Raw genomic sequence first — 25,954 nt, forward strand, 5'->3', positions numbered from 1 at the left:
GATGATGGCACCTATAATTATTTCTAATACAAGTTTTCTTCACATAACCTGTTCATTGTGATGTCCCAACATGGTACGACACGGGCAGAATTTGTTATTCCGCCCACTGACCGACATTGGCTCAAGGCAGAGCTTCTCACGGCAGCCTCGCGGCTAGTCGAAGCTGCTAATAGGTAGCGAGGCCTTGCACGAGGCTGTAAAATACCGAAAAATGGCGAATAATGAATAGGGAATTTTCTAGAATTTTTAAAAATTTTCTGGGAATTTTTCGGAGACTGTATGACTTCGTTTACGAGGATAATATTGGGCCTCGGGAAGACCTGTTTAAGGTACCCAATTTAAACGAGGAAAAGTTAAATTTCCTTTTCCTTTTTCTTTCTTTTTCTTTATTTTCTCTTCCCCCGCGTGCCCTAGCCTCCCATTCTGCTCGTGCCGTCTCCTCCTCTTCTAACCGGCGCCGCACGCGACGGTTTCCACACGCCTCGCGATTTAAGCCTCACCGATCTTTCTTCTTCTCCTTCTTCCTCCTCGAGCTGAACCCTTCTTCCTCCTTCCTCGCGACGCCCCATCCCCACTGCCGCCAGCGACGCCAAGCACCTCTGCACAGCGCCGCTGCCGCACGGAAGTGCCGCCGGCATCCCCTGTGCCCTAGCGCCGCCAGTTGGGCCGCCCAAGGGGCCGGGTCGTTATAATAAAAATGCGCCTTTTTATTGGGGCCGGTTAAGCCTCCCTGTCCGTCAGGGACAGACTCCGCATGGTATTGTGGGCGCGTAGGGTTCTCAGACTCCGATGGTTTCAGAGGTACCTACCCCGACCGTACCCATCGTACCCACTTCTATAGTATTTACGGTACCACCAGCGATACCATCGGCACATCTGGTACCACCACCAGTGCCTACGGCGTACCAGGAACCACCTCCACCGGTGCCTACTGCACACCCGGCACTCGCACCAGTAGCGATAGTTGCTCCCATCAATGCAACCTATATGGGAGCAACGCTCCTCTACAAGCAATTTACAATATGTGGGAGCAACGCTCCACCACAATAATCCAAAACATGTGGAAGCAACACTCCACTACAAACAATCCATAATATGCGCTGGAGCATTGGTAAGCCCAAATGACATTACCAAAAACTCATAATGGCCGGAATGTGATCACCATTGTCTGGCAATCACAAGAATAATATCAAAGTCGACCATTTCCAATACTAAAAGATCTATCGTAAGTATCATGTTGCCAAAGTCTAACGGACAACCTCTGACCTCCTGAGTGACTTCCAATGTATTACTGGACAGTAGGGAGACAGTCAGTCGCTGCGGTCTAAGAGTAGATAGTCTACCTATGTCCTTCATAAAGACACGGGAAATAAAAGAATGCGAGCTACCAGTATCTATCAGCATATCAGCGGATAATGCATAAAGTAAAAATAATACCGCGGAAAACGGATCCGTCAGCCCGCTGTGCATCCTCTCTGGTGACCGCGTGAATACGTCCGGTCTCTGGCGGTGGTGAAGGTGGTAGTGCTGGCAAAGGTTGTGGCGCCTGACTTTGAGCCTGCCACTGTGACGGTGCCGGGTACTGAGCCAGAGACGGATAGGTAGGCTGCGACTGCCCCTGAGTCAGATACTGTGGTCCCGGAACAAAGCTCTACGGTACTATGAGGGCACTGGGGTACTCCTGTCCGAGCATGCCAAATGTAGCTGCTGCAGGGGGAGCTGTCCTCTGCTGACGATGTGAGGATTGAGCTTTGTGCCCTCCTCACTGAGTCCCTGTCTGACTGAGTTGAACTCCTTGACCAGAAACTCCGGAAGCAATATGCTGAGCCTTCAGCAAACAATCTTGGCTCAGGTGCCCAGGTAGTTTGCAATAAATAGCAAACTGAATGTCCCAGGGAGCAGGCTGAGGTGATGTGGTCTCTGGACCCACATCTGGTGCAACGAATGTCGCTGGCGGATTGTTTCCGGTTCTGCTGAGAAGATCGGAAACGTCCTGATGTAGATCGCCCTGACTTCTAAGGCTGACCAGAAGCCCTAGAAGTACTCTGATTTGACTGACTGTGACCACTTTGCTGCTGTCTGGTCGCCTGTGCCTGCTGGATCTGTCTTGATGTCTGACCCGTCTGCTTCCTTTTCCTGTCCGGAAACGCTCTCTACTGAGCTGACTCAATCATGAGGGCTCTGTCCAACGTCTCTAAATAGGATGAACTCCCGAAACCGGCAAGCTTTACTTGCAGATGTCCATCTAGTCCCTGGATAAACTGAAGCATGCGGGAACTGTCCTCAGCAACTAATTCTGGACAAAACCTGGCCAACCGATTAAACTCGGCATTGTACTCCGTCACCAAGCGGTTGTTCTGTCGCAGACTCAGAAAATCCTGCCGATGAGTCATCTGATATGCCCGTGAGAAGTAGCGGCTCTCAAAAGCCTCTCTGAATCTGGCCCAGGTGATGTCCTGCTCGCCTATGATGGAACGTTGCGTAACCCACCAGGTGTCGGCCTCATCCCGTAAATGGAAAACAACCAACTCTGCTTTCTCCCACTCGGAGCAAGCCATGTAGAAGAAGGTCCGCTCCACGGTCTCTAACCAGGATTGGGCCACACTCGGATCAGTCTCTCCTCGGAAGAGTGTGAATTGACTGTTCATCGATTATGCCAGTGCTGGGATCCGGGCCTGTGCTGCAACAATATCAGTGTGGTGAGTAGGGACGACTGCAAGAACTGGCGAACCACTGGAGCTGGTGCTACAGGTAGTACCGCTGGATAGACCGGGGGAGGTACTCCTAGTGCTACTGCATAAGCCGGAGTAGGTGGCACCGCAGGTTTAGCATAGGTGGCCGCGGCTGGAGGTACGGTGGGTGGTACCGAATGTGGAGCAACTACTGCTGCTGGTGCGAGTGCCGGGTGTGTAGTAGGCACCGGTGGAGGTGGTGCTTGGTACGCCGTAGGCACTGGTGGTGGTACCGGATGTGCCGATGGTATTGCTGGTGGTACCGTAAATACTGTAGAAGTAGGTACGATGGGTACGGTCGGGGTAGGTACCTCTGAAACCATCGGAGTCTGAGAACCCGACGCGCCCGCAATACCATGCGGAGTCTGTCCCTGATCGACAAGCTCGACCCCAACGTCCTCTTACATGGCCGTCCTGCGCCACGTCTCGGCGCGGGAGCACATGCATCTCGCCTCATTTATGTTGAATTCTAACACACAAATATTGCTACAAGTATCACACTATAAAATTAAACATCATACCTATTTGTTGTCTGGAGATGTTCCGTCGCTGTCCAGTCCCCCTTTATACCCTCAGAATCCCGTACAAGAAAATCAACGGAAATCCATACAAATCCAAAATAGAATTCTGAAACATGAACATAACGGAAATTCGTACAAATCTGAAATTGTCCAGTTTGACTCACAAACTTGGCTCTGATACTAAATAAATTGTCACGCCCCAGGTAGTCTCTGCCAGAAGAAATTTCGATAGCATCTCCCCTATACGGGTGACAATTTGAAACTTCTTACATCCACCCAGATACCTCGACCAACAAGGCCGGAACAAATGTAGAACATAACAGTACAATAAGCAATCATCCACGCAGTTTAATAGTAACAACTAAACATAAGCAAAGATAAGGAAACATCGCAAAAACCCTACTCAACTACACCCATAAAGCGCAAAACCGATATCCTACTCAACTACACCCATAAAGCACAAAACTCCAGCATACATCCAAATGAAAACATAGTCTAGGGTGTCGGCTCTTGAGCGACGCTCACTTGGCTACCAGGATTCATAAACTCTAGTACTTAGCCTGGAGGTCTAGAGTTCTAATCCTGGGGAAGGTAAAAATCCACTGGCTAGGGGTGGGAAGACCTAGTGAGTAACAGCACGACCGAGGGTTGTCGGTCGACAACATGAGGGGTCGCCAAATGGGCCGCCCAAGGGACCGCCAAGAGGCCGCCTAAGGGGCCGAGGGGCCGGGTCGTTACAATAAAAAGGCGCCCATTTGATTTGTGAATCCTGGTAGCCAAGTGAGCGGCCCATTTGAGAAAATGGGCCGCTAGTTGGGCCGCCCAAGGGACCGCCAAAGGGCCGCCAGTTGGGCCGTCCAAGGGGCCGAGGGGCCGGGTCGTTACAAAGGCTATAATGAGGCCTCTTCAGGGGTGAGGTCTTCGTGAGGCAGCAACCTCATGGCAATAGGCCGTTGCATTTTTTCTTCTTCTTATTTTAATTTTTTATTTTTAACCAATTAGATTTTTATTTTTTTTTCTTTAATGTTTTCCGTTACCCTTTTTAAATTCAAAGATTAGAATAGTTTTTTAAGACTCGAGTTCATTTTTATATAGAAACTATGAGAAAAAAAATACCTCTTTTTTTAAGGTTAAAAGGGAAAATACCTCTTTAAAGATAGAAGAGACAGATTGCTAGGAAAGAGAGGAAAAAAATAAATATAATATAATTTCTAAATACTACTATGATTAAATTAAATTAAATTATTTTATATATAAATTTAGTTTAATCTTAAAATAGATCAAGATAAATTAAATTCAATCCAATTTAAATCTATTTGATCATAATTATCATGTCTACTTGGTGGACACCAGTTAACCTTAAATCCACTTTTATTCTATCTTAATTTTTAAAATATTAGTTTAATTTAACTTAATTAATTAATTAATTCTTTTTAAATTTGGTATTTAAAAGATTTGGTTTGTTCTAACTTTTGTGAAAGTAAGAATTAAAGTCGTCATTCAAGAATTATAATATATATACTTAATATATCAATCGTCATCCCTCTATTCTTTTATTGTGCAAAAAAAAATTTCTACCAACACTTTTACATATTTTCAAAATAAAAAATTACATTAATCCATAAGTATTTTAAATTTTTTCAAATAAATCTAAGATAGTCAATCCCTTAAATTGTCAAACTATGTCTAAATATGTTGATATTGAAGATCATGACTATCATAAATGCAAGGTTTGAGACTTGTTGCCTCTCCAATGAGGCTGAAGATCTTCATCATCATTGTATGCCTCTTGTAATAAAATTGTAATTAAGACTCTTAATTATGTTGAATACTACAACAAACACCAACCCTTATCCCGCTAGGTGGGGTCGGCTATACGGATCCTTTTACACCATTGAGCTTTATCTCCTACTATATCATCTATACTTAAATAAATTTTATCTTATTTTATTATTACTAACTAAGTCTTTTTTTGGTCTCCCTTGTTTAATATGTGTTTGTCATAGTTTTACATCACTTAACTGGAATATTTATTGGTCGTCTAAGTACATGCCCGTAGTAAACGTGTCTCTCTCAAATTTCCCTTAATAGAAGCAACTCCAACTTTCTTTATAATCTTCTCATTTCTTATTCTGTTCATCCTCGTATGTTCACATATCCATCTTAACATCCTCATCTCTACAACTCTCATCTTCTACTTATGTGTTTGAGTCATAGCCCAACATTCAGATCCATTAACATAACAGGTATAATTGTTGTTTTGTAGAATTTTCCTTTAAGTTTTAGTAATACTTTACGGTCACATAAAACATCTGACGCTCTCTTTCATTTCAACCATCCTGCTTCTATTCTATGTAAGACATCTCTCTCAATCCCTTCATCGTTTTGCAAACATGATTCTAAATATTTAAAGCTCTCAGTTTCAGACAACTCGCTATCTCTTATCTTAACAATTGTTTCATTATGTCTAATATTGCTAAACTTAAATTCCATATATTTTTTCTTTATTCTATTAAGCCTAAAACCTTTTCCTTCTAGTGTTTTCCGCTTAAATTCTAGTTTAACATTTATTTCTTCACGTGTTTCATCTACCAAAACAATATCATATACAAAACATATGCACCATGACACTGTATCTTGAATGTGTGCAGTGAGTTCGTCCATAATTAGTATAAAAAGATAGACTTAGAGTTGATTCTTGATGTAACCTTATCTTTATTGGAAATGCTTTAGTTACTTCGTCTGAAATTTTTACTTTGGTCGTTACATCCTCGTGCATATCTTTAATTAGTTCAATATATTTTACGCTAATACTTTTCTTTTCTAGAATTTTCCATATAATTTCTCTTAGGATTCTATCATAAGCTTTTTCTAAGTCAATGAATACCATGTGCAGATCTTGTTTTTGCTCTCGATATTTTTCAATTAATTGTCTAAGAAGATGTTAGTTTCTATTGTCAACTTTCCAAGCATTAACCCATATTAATTTTCAGTCATCGTGGTCTCGTTAATATTTTTTCTATTACTTTTTCCTAAAGTTTCATGGTATGACTTATTAGTTTAATACCCCTATAGTTTGCATAATTTTGTACGTCTCCCTTGTTCTTATATAAGAGAACTAGAGTACTTATAGGGATGACAATTTCACCCGAACCCGATGGAGGATCCGACATCCGACCCGAATGGAGGAGGGTATGGAGGGACTATCAATACTCGATACTCGACCCGAATACCCGATTATATATATATATATAAAGAAAATTTTCTTTTTCCAAAATCAACTTACTATTTTTGTTGATATTAGGAGGAGACTATATAGATGCTTAATGTATTTTTTTAATTATATATATATTAATAGGTTGTTAATTTTAATATATTTTTGTTGAATGATAATAGTTGGATAGCAAGAAAAAAATTATAACTATAGAAGATATCCGATCATTTAATGGGTATGGGTATACCCATCGGAGATCCTATACCCGATGGGTATGGGGACGGAGGATATAGAATCCGACCCGAACCCGACCCATTGCCATCCCTAAGTACTTATCCTCCATCACACATTTTTTCCGTCTTCAATATCATTTTAAATAATTTTATAAGTCATTCAATACCTTATTTCCATATGTAATTCCATATCTCTATTGGAATATCATTTGTTTTAACGACTTTTCTATTGTGTGTCCCATTTAAAGTTTGTTTTACTTTTAAAGTTTGAATTCTACGATTAAAATTTAAATTTCTATGCTTATTTGACCTACTTAAATTATCTAAGTTGGTCACTTGAATCTTCATTAAAAGTTGATGAAAATATTTCTTCTATTTCTCCATTGTTTACTTAGTATCCTATTACATTCATTTTTAATACATTTTATTTGAATAAGATCTCTTGTCTTTCTTTCTCTCACCTTAGCTATTCTATAAATGTCCTGTTTCCCTTATTTTGTATTCACTTTTTTATATAATCGTTCAAAAGTTTCATTCTTTCATTCACTACTTTCTTAGTTTTTTCTTGGCTATTGTATATTTTTTTAAGTTTTTCTCGTTTTTACAAATATATAATTCCTTATAAGCTATTTGTTTTTTCTTCACTTTCTCGTGTAGTTTTTTATTTCACCATCAAGATTCCTTACTTAGTGGTGTATGCCACTTTGACTAATCGAGTACACTCCTATATACTATTTTCAACTTTGATACCATCTTATCCCATGTCGTATTAGAGTCACCGTATATTTCACCGAATGCTTGTACTTTTACCTTCTCCTTAAATATATTTTGATTCTCATCCTTTAACTTCTACTACTTAATTGTAGGAGTTGTATATATTTTATTTCTATTGATACTATGTTTGAGGTGTATATCCAACACTACTAACCTATGTTAGATAGTTGACCTTTCTATTAGGATAATCTTGCAATCTTTACAAATGCACTTTAATTAAAGACTTAAAGTTCAAAACTTACTCCTTCAAATGCACTCTAATTTCTTTCACACCCAGATAAACTTATAGTTAATGAAAGTATCCTTAATGTCACTCTTAGCCAATGTTTTTCCAAATAATTTAGTCTTGTCTCTGTATTTTATAAATTTCTTGTTAATAATTGTATCTTGTATCTAACTTATTGGCATGTAAAATTTTCATGCATTTAAAAATCCCCGTCGCGACCTTCTCATAAAGAGCAATAGAATTATTTTTATAGTTAAAATAGGGATTCAACAAAAAGACAGTGGTATGCAATGATATATCAAGTCATCCTTCATTTTTGACTCAATAATCACTACGATAGGTTGATAATTTGATTCCACGTTGTTCAGTGTCACCTTGATATCTTCTTTTGCTTGAAGAAGCTCCCTATATAAAAACCCCATGGATGACTTTCTATCTCCATCTATCAATCGAAGAACTCTTATCAAAGAAGGAAATATTTTCAAACAAAGTGTCACACCATTTTAAAAACTCATGCTCATCATAGTAGAGTAAGTCAATTTCCCTTTATTTATTTTTGACCATTTACATTTCTTCCACGTATCACTTGTAAACATGACCCTTAAATTAGATTTTTTTTTTCAATCAAACTTTGCAATGTGAGGAAATTTGATGCAAACCTGATAACTCTTAGCCGGACTATGTCTCTTTTCTTCGTGAAACTTCTCATTAACGACAAAGTCTTAGATTGCTCAATAATCTTTTTACATCGTGGAAAGCTTGCCAATACTTTCAAGCATGAGATTAACAGTGTGAGTTGCACTTGAACTCCAAAAAATCTCAAGTCTTTTTTCTCTCATCAATTTAGCTGCAACCATATTGTTGGTGGCATTCTATTACAATCTGAATAATATTCTGGGCTTTTATTTGTTCAATACATTTGTCAACATACTAAAAAATAAGTTCCGCTATATATGCCTCGTCTGGAGACTCCTTAGACTCTAAAAATAAAATGCCCTCCTTGCAATTAACATATAAATTTAGGATGCTTCTTCTTTCTCTATTACTCCATGCATCTGTCATGATTGAGCACCCATTCTTTGCTCATTCTTCTTCATGTTTTCTTCAGCAGTTGCTTTGTTCTTGTAATTTGACTTTTAACGGTAGCTCTCTAAGTTGATATTGAGTTGGAGGCTTGAATCTTAGTCCAAATTGACTTACTGCCTCCATTTGTTGCTTGAAGCTATCATTATCAACATCATTGATTGAGATTATATTTTTATAAACCCATTTCCTAACATATTGTTGAACTTGTTGAGTTCTCTCTTTGAAAAGAGTCTCTTTTATATTTTATTGGCGAAGCACTTTACTCCCACTTGAACTTACATTTTCTAGAGTAATTACCAATGCATATTTATCCATGGGGTTAAGTGGAAGAGGTTTTTTAAGCCCATCTATCCCTTCAATTTCATTACCTTCTTCATCTAGAGGAATATTCACCTCTGTTCTACAACTCTCTTCTTCCATTCTTTTATTCTTTCTATTTTTTCCTTCTAAAATAACATGTTTGCACTTATTGCGATCTTCTTGAGATGCTTTTCGACAACCAGATACATTTCCTATGTATTCCTCGATCCTATACACTCTCCCGACATCGTTTTTTCATACAACTTGCATTTAATTTTGTCGAGTTTCTTAGGATCAATCAACATCCCAAACTCTCATCCGATGTAATTTGACTTTCTCCTAAGAATCCCGGATTTAAGTTGAGTGGCGAATGTCGTCGAAGATGGATTGCTTGTCATTGTAATTGCGATAATCGAAAAAGTGATTTAAGAATAAATTTAGAAACTTTAGAATCATTAACAAGTCTAAGAAAAATTTATATATAAAATAATTAAGATATAATTATATATATAATAATAAAATATAAAATATAAAATATTTAGATTTTTGGATCCGAACATGTTGCATAACTCTAAGTAATATCCTTTCGAGTTGATGAACTTGTTGTATTTGACATGATTACGACTTAAAATCATTGAAATCAATAAATAAAAAAAATATAAATTAGTAAAATAAAATTATCAGAATATAAATCTAATTTGTATGAATTAATAAAATTTATTAGATTTTTTTAATTTTAAATATAAAATTATGAATATAAATATTATTTATATAAATTAATTATATTTATTATATTTTTTATTTTAAATATTATTTTAATTTTAAATAAAAAATTATGAATATAAACCTAATTTATATGAATTAATTTTTTTTTAGAATTTTTTTAAATTTTAAATATAGAATTATTAGAATATAAAGATGATTTATATGAATTAATAATATTTATTAAAATTAATTAATTTGAAATATAAAATTATCAATATAAATGAATTAATAATATTTATTAGAACTTTTTAATTTTAAATATAAAATTATTAGAATATAAATAAATTAATAAAATTTATAAAAAGATTTTAATTTTAAATATATTTTTTATATAGTTTATTGGAATGATTTAATTAGGATTTATAAAAGTCTATTCAAATTACTGAGTTGTTTGAATTAAATAAATCATATAACAACAACAATCAAATCTTATCACACTAGGTGGGGTTAAAGGGGTGTTGCAATAACAACAGCATCGTGATGCCTTCGGTGGCGTTGGATGCGTTGCCAGAGGCTTCCGGCACCGTCAAAAGCGTCACGACGCGTTTGATGCTAGCGTTGCATGACGTTTCTAGCGGTGTTGGGCACATCCCGCGACGCTTCTGGGGTGCCGGAAGCGTTCGGCGCCGTTGGAGGTTTTTGGTCTCGCTGGAGGCCTAAAAAATTAATTACAAACTTGTAGTAAAATAAATTACATAAAAACGTATCAATTGAACATATGCTTCTGGAGGCGGTAAGAGGCCATCGAAACGGTGACATGAGAGAGATGAATCAATTTAGGGCTTTAAACAAAAAAAGGAAATTTCTGCGACGTCGCGCCGCACAGGGCTAGCCACCTAACGCCACACAGGGCTGTCTGCTTAGCGCCGTAGAGGGCCGGCCGCTTAGCGCTGCACAGGGCCGCCCGCTTAGCGCTGCACAGGGCCGCCCGCTTAGCGCTTCACAGGGCTGCCCGCTTAGCGCTGCACAGGGCCGCCTAGACCGACCGCCCAACACCTTTCTGGTGCGGTTAGCGGCCGTCGAGTGCCTTGGTGGTCGCCGAGCGCCTAGGCGGCCGTCTAGTCCGCATTTTAGAATACTGGTTTGATTCAAAACAAAAGATAACTCCCTAACATCAACTAAATAATTATTTAAATATACCAAAAACCCTAAGATACAAAAAGATGAAAATAACCCCAACACAATGACAAAAAATGTTCAAAGTCTCGCATCAGTCGCTCTGAGTTGAAAAGAATCCGTCCTTAAGTTTAGAGAAGTGTCATCAGAATCCACAAAATAAGGACTCAAGTGCTTCATATTAAAGACATCAAAAGTCTTTAAGTGAGTAAGAAGGCACAACCTCTAAGCATTATCATTGATCTTCTAGAATATCTCACACGGTCCAATCTTTCAATCTTGAAGTTCACTGTGCTCACCAACAAACATTGCCCGAAATGCATCTGGTGAAGCAAGCAAAGCTACCCGGTGTGCATAGAAGCATTTACCTACCAGAAAAGTAACATCTGACGGTGGAATTGTTTACATATTGCTCGCCTAGATATACCTGTGGCGTAGGGGATGGAGGAATAGTATCCACAAAAGAAAGCATCACAGCTTTGCTGGCCATTTTGTAAAGAGCAAGTGAATCATCATACTGCTGTTTTAAATCAGCAGAACTCAATAGCTCAAGAAGAATATCGATCCCATTGTTATCATAAATTTCTTCTTTGTTCATCAGGTGGGCAAAGGTGAGCACGAGCCAATGCTACACATCTTTGGACAGACTTCTCTCCAACTCGCATCAAATATAGCAAATGCATCAATACTCGCCCATTGATTTTTTGCCTCCAATCTTTTTAATATCGTTGCTGTATAATCTTGTGTTGCCTGGACAACAAATTCACCATCTTGTAGTCACTGAACACCTATAGCTTGGTTGTGCGAGTCCTGTGCCAATCTTCCAAAAGCAAATGCAGACATCTCCTTTGGTTGAACATTTGATGATTGAAGCATTTCAGTTAGAGGTCGCAATGCATCCCTCTGCACAATTTGCACCTTGCATTCAGAATCAGCTGAAGCAAATTGTCCCAACAGTAATGCTGCTTCTCTTTGGCTCTCAGTGCAACATGAACTCAATAAGCCAATCACAGGTTGCAATGCTGCTGCATCATTTATGAGTTGATGATGTTCAGATTTCATTGCAAATAGACCTAGAGCATGCGCACACCCCTCCATAAACCTCGTGCTCAAAAGGCCAATCTCCTCCGCTAGCGCTGCCATCCCTTACCAGCAGAGGCGGAGGCTCTTGTAGATGCTTCATGAGCGCTGACATGACCCTTCCTTCAACGATCATGCTAACAGGCGAGTTCGGCGAGGGTGTGGGTCGCTAACTAGCGACAGTTCAATCAGAGAGGCACTAGGAGAAAGCTTGCTCCAGGACGTTGCAGGCGAGGTCTTCTTGGGAGCGATGGCAGTAGATTTCTTCAACTCCCATCTCCTCTTCCTCCACCAAATCATTCTCGTTTAGTTCTACAGGACCACCATCTCCAATCCCAGCAATGACTCCGATTTTCTTAAGCTTCTCCTGGATCTCTATTTCCTCTCCATAGATTTTTCTAAAGCATGACTTGATATGGTTCCACGCTTTAATATAATTCGTGGGGCTCTTTGTGAAAAGTGTCAACATGGTTGTTGCTATATAGGAATACGTGGCTACCCGAGTTGCCTCATCTCCTATCGGTGTTTTCTCTTCTACAACTCCAGTCATAGTCATGATCCTTCTAGAAAAATTATCATGTCTTATCTCCTATATCATCGATATTTTCTACTGGAGGGAACAGTTGGTCCATGTGTTCCCCTCCTGATGTTGGTATATTGTATGCCAGATTAAAGATAGCAGTTGCTCCGCACTTACTAAAACCAGATGAGATCATGGGAACGACTGTTCTGCCAATGCTACAATTTCTATGTGATCCTTTCTCTCCATAGTGATCCCCAACTGCTTTAGGAGTTCGGTGTCCTTAAAGTTTGTCTTCGCCTGATGCATATCTCCGGTGATTCCCTGAAATTGTGAAAACTTTTCAGTAATCTCATTGATTACATACGGTCTAGCCATATATGCAGCTATTTGCTTAGAGGTGGTATCAACCCATTGAGTAAATTACGGCAGAGCCCCTACAGTAGATGTTCCCTTGGTTATTTGAGATGGACCGACTCTCTTTGCTAAAAGTTTCCTCTATGTCGTCTCTAGTGCACTTGCAATTGCATCCATCTTGATCAGGAGGGTAGTGTCCTCGAGACTATTGGGCAAACAAAATGCTTGTGATTTAAGAGATCTTGGTAAAAAAAATAATACATTTTTTTGATGGTTTGCTCTCCTGGATCCAGTGATGTCGCTCGACATTGCCACCAGCGATGATCCAAGAAGATGTAAAGGAGTTTTCGGGAATGCTATCGAAGAGACGAGAGCCGAAGCAGTGCTTTACTTGGGCGTCGAAGCTATCATTCTCTATGATAAAACCTAATCATCCCTAGAACAAAGTTTGAGTGTAACCCGATGGAAGAAAGTGACTCTTCATCTTCTTTTTCATCTTCTCCCACTAGTGATATTGGCCTTGCCCAGTTTGCTATGTTATCTTTGCAACTACTCCCACTATGCCTTTTAGTTTGATGACAACCAGCTTCACTTTCACACGATCGGACACTTCCTTATAATAAAAAATTATTTCCACCTCGTTAATCCAATCAACGAATCCTTTTACTTGTAACGTACCAAAAAACTCGGGCAGATCAACTCGAAAATTGAGGTCTCCATATCGTTCCTCTCGCCCGCGACGTTCTCGGGGTTAACGATCAGAGATCTCATGATCTTCAAAATCCCGTGCCGCTACACGCTGGGTTAATTTTATGACTTGTATATGCGAATCCTCAATCATTACATCCTGAATGCTATGATCACGATGCTGGGCTTCCTCAATCGGAGTCTGCCTATTGCGACCATGATCACGACTGCCTTCCATTAGATTTGATGTGCTCTGATACCAACTGACGTCAGACAGAATGAGGCGGGATTTTATCTAGAAATTTTAATGAAAATAAAACACAAGAAATTGACAAATGAAGAGAAGCTGTCGTCTCTAGGTTTAACCTAATAAATTTTGATTCAAAATAAAAGATAATCCCCTAACATTAACTAAACAATTGTTTAAATAGACTTAAAATCCTAAGATGCAAAAAGACGAAAATAACCCTAACAGAGTGACAAAAATTGTACCCAAAATCCTAAGATACAAAAAGACGAAAATAACCCTAATAGAGTGACAAAAGTTGTACACAAAATACTAAGATGCAAAAAGATGAAAATAACCTTAACACAATGACAAAAATTGTTTGGAGCCCTGCTCCATCAACAAATAATTGTTGCAAAAGATTCAATAAACATTATATATGTCAAATATAACATAATAGTAAACATATATACAATTAAATATTAATAATTTTTTAAATTAATAATTTTTATATTTAAAAAAGTATTGAAATTATATTGGCATAGTATAATATAGTACGAAACTATATCATTTTGGTCATAAACTAAAACTTCAGTACAGTTTGAAATTTTGAACCTTGATTTTTTATTTGTTTACTTTTGATAAGTGATCTAATTGAATCTCTTAATTGCTTTATGACCTTTTCCATTGATATTATTTTTAAAGACCTATGTATAAAAGTGACTTTTTTGAGGCTATGAATAAGGTCTAAGATCATCACCTAACAATTTAACAGCATGTTAATATTAATGGTAATTAATCATCTAAGCATGGTTTAAAATGTCATGTCGTCTCGCTCGGTACGGGCAAAATATTTTGTTCTGCCGATCGACTGAAATCGGCACTAGCATACCTAAGGTACCGTGGCCGCGAAGGCCATGTGTGGAATAGGGTGCGAAACAGCGGAATAGGAAGAAGAAACTTAGCTTTTAATTAAATAACTTATGGTAATAATTTCAATCAACTCCTAGCTATAGTTGAGATAATATAAATAGGCTTAATTAACTCTTATATATATATATATAGTTTATTTTTTTTATTTTTAGTTAATAGATTTTATAGTTTAAAAAAAATATCAAAGTCATATCAACATGGCACGATATGATACTGAAACCGTATAGTTTCGATTCAGTTGCAAAACCTCGGCACGGGCCGTAATTTTAAACCTTGCATCCAAGTCTTGTAAACCTCTCTCATTAATCTACAACTTCTCATATGCTGATAAATCTTGGTATTGCAATCGCTTTCATATATGACGTGATGTTTTCGTGAAGGCCCAAGTCCCTTGCAAGTTGCAACAACATGCAAGACATCCAATGAAAGCTTTTCTTTCGCGCACAAAGTTTGCAGTTGGAACGCTACAAACATTATGCCTACTCTGGAGGGAAGACATTATTTCTGCTAGCTTTGGGAAACGGGAGCAAAGCTCCTTTTGTGGTAGCTTTTGGCTGCTCATGCAGAAGCATACAAATTCCTTGGAAGGGGTCTGAAAAAAATACCCTTTTGCACATTGAATGGAGGTTATGGGTAGATGCGAAGAGGTGAGAACAAGTTGGAGGAGGCAAAGACAAATGCAATAGCAAGGTCGAAGGAGCTTGGAGGTCATGGCAAGAGGGCTATTGAGACTAAAAGTAGAGGTAGAGATGGAATCATGGAAGTGTTGGAGGTGACAATGAATTTGAAGGCACGGGTGACAGAGGCAACAATAGGTGTGAGGTACCAGAAGCACTGAGGCATAAGTGGCAAAGGCGATAATGAGCTTCCATTCGGGTCACTAGTAAGGTATTTAGGACAATTTTCTCTCTCCTCCACCTTCCCTGTCCTCTCCCTTCCTCTACTAGACATGTTTTTTTCTGTCCCCCTTCTCGCTCTCTTCTTTCATTCCCACCTCCCTCTAACCTCCATCAAAGTAAACACTTAAACCAAATATCACATCATGTTCAAATGAGAGAGTTATCAGGAACCTATAAGCTTATCCATTGCTTCAAAATGTCTGAACCTAACTTAATAGTAATATAAGCTCCTCTTATTATTCCTACAACTTTCCATCTAGAAATAACTTGGGGAGGCATATTCAAAACTTGTGGTTTTTGTATTTTTAGCCATATACCATGTATGTCCAATACTGATTGCATACCTTGAAATGCTTGTGATTCTAAAATATATCTTTTTATCAATTTTTCTTCAACTTATAGTTAGTTAATTTGTTTGTATGTTCTGTTATTTTAAGCTAGTGATAATGATTCAAATATTTGATATTTTGATTTATTGTGACAAAACAACACTGCCGAGATCTGTTCTTTTTTTTAGAAAAGATATATTCACATATCTACTATTCTAGTATAACTAGTGAAAATTTTATACTGTGATAAATTTCTAATCTACTTACAATTAGCATTAGAAGTAAACCACTTTCTTCCATTATGATTACTTGGATATATATGGTCTCTGCCAATATTGTTGCCAGTTCCATGAACACAGCTTAGTAGTGTCTATATGTCACTGAGCCGAATATCTTGTATATGCAGTGATGGATATACCAAGAACAAGCAAGGGAGTTTAGCTACTTCCACTGAAGAGGCTAATGACCTTACAATCTCCAAGAGGGAATTAAGACCTGATATGGATGCTGATGATACTGATATATACATGTCATATATAAAGGTCAGATCACTTTTGTAGCCTTTTTTTTACATAGGCAAGCACATAAATATTGCAGTTTTTGTGAGTAGATTTAATTTATTAGATAGACAATCACATCATCCATAATTTTTAAGTTGTCTTAATCCCAATTGTTTGGGATTTGACTTGAAGGTTTTTATCCTCTGCATGAGGCTGCCACTAGTAATATTCAGATCTATTAAATCATTTTAAATTAAGTTAATTGTAAGTCTGTCCATCTCTCTGTCGCTTTAGCTATTTGGTTCAACCTAACTATAGAATATTACTAATTTTCTTACATGTTCATGGCATCTTATGTGCTCCAGCTGCCCTTTATGTTCATGACATCTTATTTTATTTTCTCTCATTTTATCAACTAGTGGAACGATCCTTAATGCATATGAATAGTTCACATATCCATTTTAGCATTTCTCATCTTGTATATATTTATTTATTTAGACAGCTACAACAACTTTAAAAAAGAAGAAAGAACTTCCTTTGGTGGGGCATCCTTATCATCTATACCACTTAATTGTCTGCATTAGTTGATAAAAGTGACAATTTGCCAGCTGATCAGGGATGTTTCTTTTATGTTTTTGCGAAGAAACAATGTGAAGTTAGCACTTGCATACCAAATACTTCAAATAAAATTTTTAAAACAAGTTACTAGGATGTGTGAAGATACAAACTAATGTGAGTTCTTGATTAGTTGATGGTAGTGATTCATATATATATATATATATATATATGGAGAGAGAGAGAGCTGCACGTTCAGGGAAGGAGGCCCATTTCTTGGTAGACCAATTCCTATATATAAATTGCGTTGCACAAAATCTACGGTAATTGAGCCCATTTCATGGTTAAGTCAACTCTCTCCCTCTCTCCCCGTGTATATATATTTAGTTAGTTATATACTCATTTCTTTCTTACACTCATACTAGGGTGTCAAATAAACACAAATCTGGATTGATTCCAGTATATTTGTTCTGTTAATGCCAAATGAGAAATCTTTCTAAGAATACCAAAAGAAAGTATTCTGAATCTTCTAGTGACAGTGAAATGGAGATGAATTGGTGTCTTTAGAAATATGTGGCAGAGAAGATATACTAGGTTTTCAGTTTGGATTTTATGACGTTTTGATTGTAGGAATCAAGAACTTTGTTGCAATAGTTGCTGCTTCTCATCGTTTGATCATTGTGACTTGTTGTTGAATAATATAACTAAAATATCAATGTTTGCTGTTTCCTCGCAATCAAGCTGTAGTTGTTCCTTGCTACACATCTCATGTAACTTTAAGCAATTCATAAAAAAATAAAGGACCAGAAACTTTACATATGAATATGCTATTTGAAATATATAGAAATAGGGTATAATGATTGAGACTCTTGATATGAAAATTTGATTTGAAATGTAGAGCAATTTCTAATATAGCTCTAAGAAGACGTGGTATGAGTCAATTTCAGGTGATTTTGTTGTTAATAAATAACTTTCTAAACAGACATGTTTCCCTCAAAGTTATTTGCATACTATGAAAAGATCCATGTAGGCGTTGGTCATAGATTTATATCCTTATCTATTTTTCATTTTTTTTTTCTCACACAGATGTAGAGTATGAGAGTTTTGAGCTCAATGATTTGATTAGACATCGACTTAAATATAGCCATTCATCATTTCCCCTCTGATCTTTGTAGTGCTTGTCAACATTGCCAATTTTGGTGTTTAATCTGATCTTTGTAGTGCTTGTCAACATTGCCAATTTTGGTGCTTAACCCGATTGATTATGTATATAAATTTATGTAGGTCCTTGTGAACCTACCAGTTATGGCCTAATTATACAGCAAGTTGCATGCTCATTCCGTAAAAAAAAAGATCTTAAGAACTTTACTAGTTATTCATTGTAAAACTACTGAATATAAAGGGCCAATAAAAATTAAGAACTGCTGAATTTTCATCTTTAGCTTGGAGTTTGGCATTTCTCTTAGGTTCAAAGAATTCCAGATTTTATGCTTACTATACTTTTGTTTGAAAATACTAATTACTTGTTCTTTTGGCATGCTTCAGGTAAGCAAGACGCAACATCAGCTGGTCAAGAATTTAAAGCAATCTGCAGATGGTATTCAATATAAGTTGCTTGGTCGTTTGCTTGGTGATTTGAACTCCTTTCATGTTTATCCTTACATAACATTTGAGGAGGAAGAGAAGCAGAAGTTGCATGAGCACTGGTTGGTAGATGTTTAAACTATTCATACTCAATTCTTTTTTTGTTCTGAAAAATTAGACCTTTAACTCTTTACATACAGGTTACAAATGGCAAACAAGGATCTCCCAGCAGCTTTCGAGGTTGCTGGGCAGAGGAAGATGGGCAGGGAACAAATGAGAAAATCTTTGGAACTGGAACTCACAGAGAAAATAAAGATTTTATTTGTTAAGGTGCCCTTTTTTAAATTTTCTAGCCACTACATAACGATGGATAGATATTTTCTTATACTTGCATTTTCCAACAATGAATATTATGCTTTACTGGCTATTAATTAGGAGATGTAGATATCTTGGAGCTATTATTCAATAACAAAAAGATATCGAGGAAAATATCAAAGAAAGAGTAGTTACAAAGTAGTGGGGCTTCTAGAGTAATTGTCGTGTTCCTTAAGAGCATGTTTCCGACTAGGAAAGGAAATCAGGAAGGGAATAAAGCGACAACAAAATTCTTGGTAGTTCCTTTTCTTCCATTTCTTTTGGTAGAGATGAGGGATGGAAGAAACGGAAAAAAAATCCCATCTATGTTGCATGTCTAATTTGGGCAAAAAAACTCATTTTCACATGCTATAAAGCTTAAATTCAAACTTTAAAAAATTAAAAAAATATTCTTAATCTATTTTTTATTAATGTTTTTAGTAACTAAGGTTTAAAATTAAGTGTTCCTCCTTTCCTTCAATTTAAGGAGACAGGTGGATGAAAAAAAATTTACAATTCTTCCCCGACTTTTATTTTGCCTGCCTATTTGTTTTCTCTAAAGGAACCAGAACTTTAAAGGAAATTTTATAAAATCTTGGTAAGCATCTGGTATGCTTTATAGATCAAAGTATTGGGTTGTGCCTCCGTAGGGCCCATCTTGGATGGGCCTTCGTGAGTGTTTCCTGACTTACCTTGACGATCGGTGGAAAATTTTTGTGGGATCGGACCTGTCACCTCCAGGATTAGTCGGTTATCAAAAAAGAAAAAGTATTGGTCTGTGAGGAAGCAATATGTAAAAATTAATATAACAAAGATAAGTATGATAAGATGGAGCTAGGTTTACTGTGTTAGATAAAATAAAAAATTATTAATATTAAAGAGCAATAAGGTGTACTTCTAATAGGTTGAGATGTACAAACATGTTTACAGATGATCAATAGATTTTGTAGTTGGAGGAGTTGGAATCTCTAGAGTGAAAGGATTAAAGGGGTAGATGGAGACTCAGCAAAAAAACATTGGTCAATATAAAAAAATAATTTATTCGAATATCATTAGTGAGATCACTTTACATAAAATTCAATAGAGGATAATATTCATGTAGTTAATCTCAAATAGTTGGGATAAACCTAACTGTTGGGATCCATTGTATTGGTATGGCAGTGGGAAGTGAATGCCACTTGTCACCTATCTACAAAATATTGTAGCAGAAAGTAGTTAAACACTAAAATAAAGACAATAAAGTAGATGACACCAGAGTTACGCGGTTCACGATTTCCCAACATCGCTACATCCATGTTCTAATTACACAGTCCATTACCTTTCTGTTGGTGCAGCAGGGCCGGCAAGAGGGGAGGGGTGAATTGCCTGCAAAATAAGAATAACCTCCTCAAACTTTCAACTCTAAAATTATAGCAACAATAATAAGAAAATAAAATAAAGCAGAATAGCAGAAAAGAAAGAAGATTCAGCGATTTTGACTTGATTACAACTAAGAAGGTTGTTAATCCAAGGCGGTTGGAAAGCGCACTAGAAAAGTCTCCTTCTCTGAAGGCGGAGAATCCTTTTACACACTAAAAGCTCTTACAAGTTGCTAGGAAGTTGTTATAGAGTTGATTGATTAATTTCCTAGCTCCAGGGGCCTTTATATAGCTCATGGAAATCTTATCCCGACTGTTGAAGGCGCCTCGAAGAGGGTTGAGGGCGCCTCCAAGCAATTTGACAGGATAAAACTCTATCTGGTTGCAAACAGTCACGAAGATTGGGTCTGAGGCTCCTCCAATGCCCTTGAAGGCGCCTCAGACTGGTCTGAGGCGCCTTCAAGGTGATGGAGGCGCCTTCAATGTTGAGGGCGCCCTCAATGATGTTGAGGGCGCCTTCAACCTGCATGGTATAAATAGCTTCCAGCTTATCTTTTTCCTTTTCTTCCGAAGCTCCGATCGTTTGTGTGATTTCGACCAACCGAAATAGGGCTCACCCTAATCCAAATTCCGGCCTTCTCCTCGAGTAGGCTTCTGACCCGGCTTCTCGTCCCTCGAACGCTGCGCACGTTCTTCTTGTCCACCGGTGTACTCTTTCGCAGCTCTTTTGTCCTTCGGATGCACCGAGCCCGTCGGCTCCCTTCCCGTGCCGTCCTTTTCGCTAGCTGCGTCTTCCGCTCGACTTCCTGCGCTCCTAAGTTCCTGCACACTTAGACACAGGGATCAAATAACAACCAGGACCTAACCTAACTTGATTGATCACATCAAAACACCCACGGGATCCAACACTTTCTCCTCTTCAATTAAGTATTGGATGTGAGGAAACCTCTTACAGATTCAACAAAATACAAACAATAAACTAGGAATAGAATAGATCAGTGAAAGTTGAGGTGCAATATCTAGGTGTGGTTTTGCACTTGATAGATGTCTCGCAGTTCACTTTGAATCTTGTTTTTTACTAATCTGATGATCATTAGTCGATTGATTATCATCCATCAATCGACTTATCTGTCGGAACTTATTCAAATCATGCCATTGAAACTTTCATTTTTGACTCTATTTGGACTCGCTGTTGTAGCATCAGTCAAGTAGAATTATCAATAGTCGATTGACCAGTGCTCATTCGACTACGCCAGTCGACTCCATTCTGTGCTTTATTATGTTCATTTTGTCTAAGTCTGAACCATCAATTGACATTCTCACCCATCAGTTAACTTCTCTAGCTAAATACTCCAATCAGACTTAACTTGGGGTATTGGACCACTGATCAATTGATACCCACTTGGGTCAATTGACAGGATCTGAACATAAGTCGGTCCCCTGATTTCGACCACATTAAGGTTGAGTCTGCCTTTGTTCGTGTCTACCCTTCGTGCCTTGTATATAGTTTACTTCACTCACTTCTCACATGGAGTTTATCCAAATCTTGATGTCTTCTCACATCCCTTGGATGCAACGAGCCGTTGGCTTCTTCCCTTAGATGCTCCTTGTCTTGGGGTCCCTTTGATACTTGCGCCATCCTTCTTTGATTTTCATGGACCTTGTCCTGCAGTCCTCGAATGCCAACCCCATTCTTCTCTGCATTCCTTGTCCCAAGCCATACTTCTCCACTCTAATGAACCTTGAGTTATTGAGCCATCAACCATCTTGGTCGCACCAAGGCAACCTGTATACCTTGTAGATCCTATGCAACTTAACATAGATGTCATGCAACCAATCTAATTTAAATCCTTTGCCCAACTCACCAAAACACTTGGTCGCATCACAACAGTAGGGGACAAAGGCTCCAATATTAACATCAAATTTCAAAAATCTTGGTCTTATAACATCCATCAGTATTGTTGTATGCCGGAATGTTTTGATTGCAAATTGAACATATCTAACAGAGTTTGTATCTTTAATTTGGTTTTGGTGTTCTTATTTTTGACAAAAGATCAAAATAGGAAAATGATTTAATGAGGAAACTCACAGTTGGTGGTTGAGGACGATTATTGTCTCAAATTACTAGAAATCTTGGGTCATGAAGTTGGCACAACCAGTAACCAATGATGGAGGTGCATAATCCATTGAGGGCGTGAGTATGTAAGATACTGGGTTATGCAGGGATTGATACTAATGGAAGAAGGTAGAATTGGCTAAAATAGGTGCAGCGAGTCTGTGAGGCCAATAGGTGCAGAGAAGTGGTTATGAATACTGTGATGTAGAAGTTTGATGCTAATTGAAGCTTGAGTGATGGTGTTATGACAAGATCTTTCTCATGACTTGTTGTCCTTAGTCGGAAGAGATGTATAACTGATTGTGGAAGTAAAAGGAGAAGGCCAGCAATTATAGGAAAATGGTCCAACTGGTGAATGTGTTATGTGCACAATGGGCACAGTTACAATAACTGATGTCAATAAATGTAAGAATCGAGGGATGCTGATGGCTTAGCCAGAGGCAAACTTTGTGAATATTCAAAGTCTAGTTCCATGATAGGTTGCAGTCCTTGACTAGGATGAGATGGTGGCAATGGTATATTTTAGTTGTGTTGATCAACACCAGTAGGAATAAACAGAGTAGCGGGAGGAGGACAAAACAGAATGGAGGAGCAAGATAAGAAGGAAAGACTTATTGCTGGTGCCACTGTCTATTGCATCTTGAAGAAGAGCTTCTACCACAACATTGCCACGTCTCAAAGATGCAAGAAGAGGTGCTACGTGCATCTCAAATGGAGAAGGAACTGTTTGCTGTTTACATCGCAAAGAAGAAGAGGTTACCGATTGCCCATGTCCTGAAGGAAAAAGGAATAAACCCATTCTGTCTTGAAGTAACAAGTGTTCCACTATGCCTCAGAGGAAGAATAAGCATAAAGGGGAAGATTGGATGAGCAGAAGAATCTTTAACTCGCTGTTCTTTTGGTGCAGTTTTTGGCTATAAAAAGTAGGTTATGGTGTTTTGTATTAGATGACATGGGTGACCAAGTGACCTTGATACTAATGGGAAATTGTTGTAGTTCTAAGGCAGACATGTGTGAGGTGGGGTGCGATGGCTCAAGGTTTGACGCTATATTTGGTTTGCTTTGGTGATGTGGAATATGCATGGTATTTGTGGAATAGAAGTATAGCACAGTGTGGCCAAGGTTAGAAACAGGTAGCAAAGTGAGTAGAAGATAGACGGTAAGGGATGACAAAAGTTTGGATATAGTACCATTTGCTAGAGGAAAGGAAAAATGAGAAAGGGAGAGGAAGAAGATTTTGTTACAATAACAACCAAGTCTTTTCCCATTAGGTCAGCTATATAAATCCTTCTGCGCCATTAGGCTCGACCCCCTACTATATCATCATCTATATTTAAATAAATTTTATCTTATTTTATTCTTACTATTCAAATTTTTTGTCTTCCTCTTCCTCATTTGATGTGCGTATTTGTTATAACTTCACATTGCCTAACTGAGATATTTATTGGTCGTCTAAGTATATATTCGTATCATCTTAAATGTGTTTCTTAGAATTTTTTCTCTCAATAGATGAAAGTCCAACTTTCTTTTTAATAGTCTCATTTATTATTCTATCCTTCGTATATGCACACATCCACTTTAACATTCTCATCTTCTGTTTATGTGCTCGAGTCATAGCGCAACATTCAACGTCATATAACTAATATTCTAAAAAGCACTAGGCGGTAGGTGGGCGGTCACCCGCTGCTCAACACCTAGGCAGAATTTTTTTTTCACGTTCAACTTCAAATACATAAACTGATAAGGAGCAAATATTAATCAAAATTCAAAATATTAATTTGTTCAACTTCAACATACAATAAAATAGCAAAAGTGCACAAAATAACTCATATAATCCTATATCCCTAATTCTTCTTCTAGAACATCGTTAGATTTCTCCAACACTTCCTCTGTATTGGATTCAAACTCAAAATCCATGACATCTTCCTCTTCTTCATCTGATACAAATTCTTCTTTGTGAAGTTCTCTTGCATCTTTAATATTTGTCTCAACATCTTCATCTCCACCATCAATAATCCATTCTTATGCCATAGTTGCTTCACTAGCAAGTAGAACATTAACTCCTTTTTCTTCTTGTCTTCTCTTTTTGTTTATGATCTTGGCATTGAATTGAACATAGACTAAATTGTTCTTCCGGTTGCTAGTTTATTTCTTTTCTTTGTATGGATCTACATTAAAGAAAAATATTAATATTGAATACATATTTAGACATTTAGTAACTACTAATTAGTAGTTAGTACACAATAAGTAATTAAGTATTTACCCCTCAAAAGTATTCCAATTTCTCTCCCAACCGGAATAACTTGTAGTTAAAGAAAGGATCCTTTTAGCCATCTTTTGCAATTTAGGTACACCATTTCCAAAAGATGGCACCATCCAACTAAATAAAAACAAATCAAACAATAACAATAAGCAAAATCAAGAAACAAGCAATAAAAATTACAAAATAAAGTAAACAATTATTACTTAGTACTTACTTCTTACCCGAATCATATTTTTCATCATTTGTTTTGCATCCAATTATAGTTAATGCTCTTCCAAATCGCCCGCTTTGTTGATATACTTCAACAACTCCACATTTACTACCTCATTTTGACTATCAATATCATCGGGAAAGAATGCTTCAACACAAGTGAAAAATTCATTCATGACTACTTCACTTCCTATGCTCTTGTCATTAAAGGAGTAATAAGGATTCAATAGGTAGGCCGCCAAATGTAGTGGACTATCAATCCGATTATGACTTTTCTCATCAATAATATCAATAACCAGACGATAGTGAAACTCTTGATTTTTGAATGACACTTTAATCTCCTCTCTCACTCTAAGTAATTCTCTATACACAACCCATAGATGACTTCTTATCCCCATCAACAAGACGAAGCAACTTAACTAAAGGGGCAAACACCTTCTAGCAAAAAAACTTACCCCATTTAAAAAAAAAAAGGCACTCGTAACGGTATTATATGCCATCTTTCCCTTTGCACTCTTTGAATGTTGGCATGCATTCTATTCTTCACTAGCAACCATAGCCCTTAGTTTACTTTTCTTTCCCATCAAGCTTTGCGAAGTTAGAAAAGCGGTTGCAAATCGTGTTACTCCTGGCCTCACTATGTCCCTTTTTTTTTGGTAAACTTTCTCATTATTTACACTGTCTTGTGATGTGCATAAATAAAGATTGTTAAGCTCTTTGCCTTCTCAATCACCCCTTTGAACTTAGGTTGGTTCCAATTCCTTGAAGTATAAGATTCACGGTGTGAGTTGCACATGAAGTCCAAAATACGTGGCCTCTGCTCGTTCAACAAATCTTTTGCCAATATGTTATTCGAAGAATTGTCTGTTACCACTTGAACTATATTTTAGAGCCCAATTTCTTCAATAGACTTGCACACATATTTAAATATATAATTCCCCGTATGTGCTTCATATGCTTCCCTAGAAGAAATGAAAGTTGTGTCTTCTTTACACAAATTCATGATACTTCTTTTC

The 25,954-nt window shown here is 37.6% G+C and overlaps 1 protein-coding gene across 3 annotated transcripts in view; it reads left to right on the forward strand.

The window, feature by feature from the left end:
• The window catches only part of LOC121974777, a 66,372-nt gene that overhangs the window by 26,169 nt on the left and 14,249 nt on the right, over window positions 1–25,954 (forward strand). For all 3 annotated transcript variants that reach the window (XM_042526000.1, XM_042525999.1, XM_042526001.1), the window contains 3 exons: window positions 16,405–16,540; window positions 18,599–18,759; window positions 18,838–18,967. In XM_042526000.1, the coding sequence (XP_042381934.1) occupies window positions 16,405–16,540; window positions 18,599–18,759; window positions 18,838–18,967 (427 nt within the window). The remainder of the gene's footprint in view (window positions 1–16,404; window positions 16,541–18,598; window positions 18,760–18,837; window positions 18,968–25,954) is intronic.

The sequence above is a fragment of the Zingiber officinale genome, chromosome 4B (genome assembly GCF_018446385.1).
Source record: "Zingiber officinale cultivar Zhangliang chromosome 4B, Zo_v1.1, whole genome shotgun sequence".
NCBI lineage: Eukaryota > Viridiplantae > Streptophyta > Magnoliopsida > Zingiberales > Zingiberaceae > Zingiber > Zingiber officinale.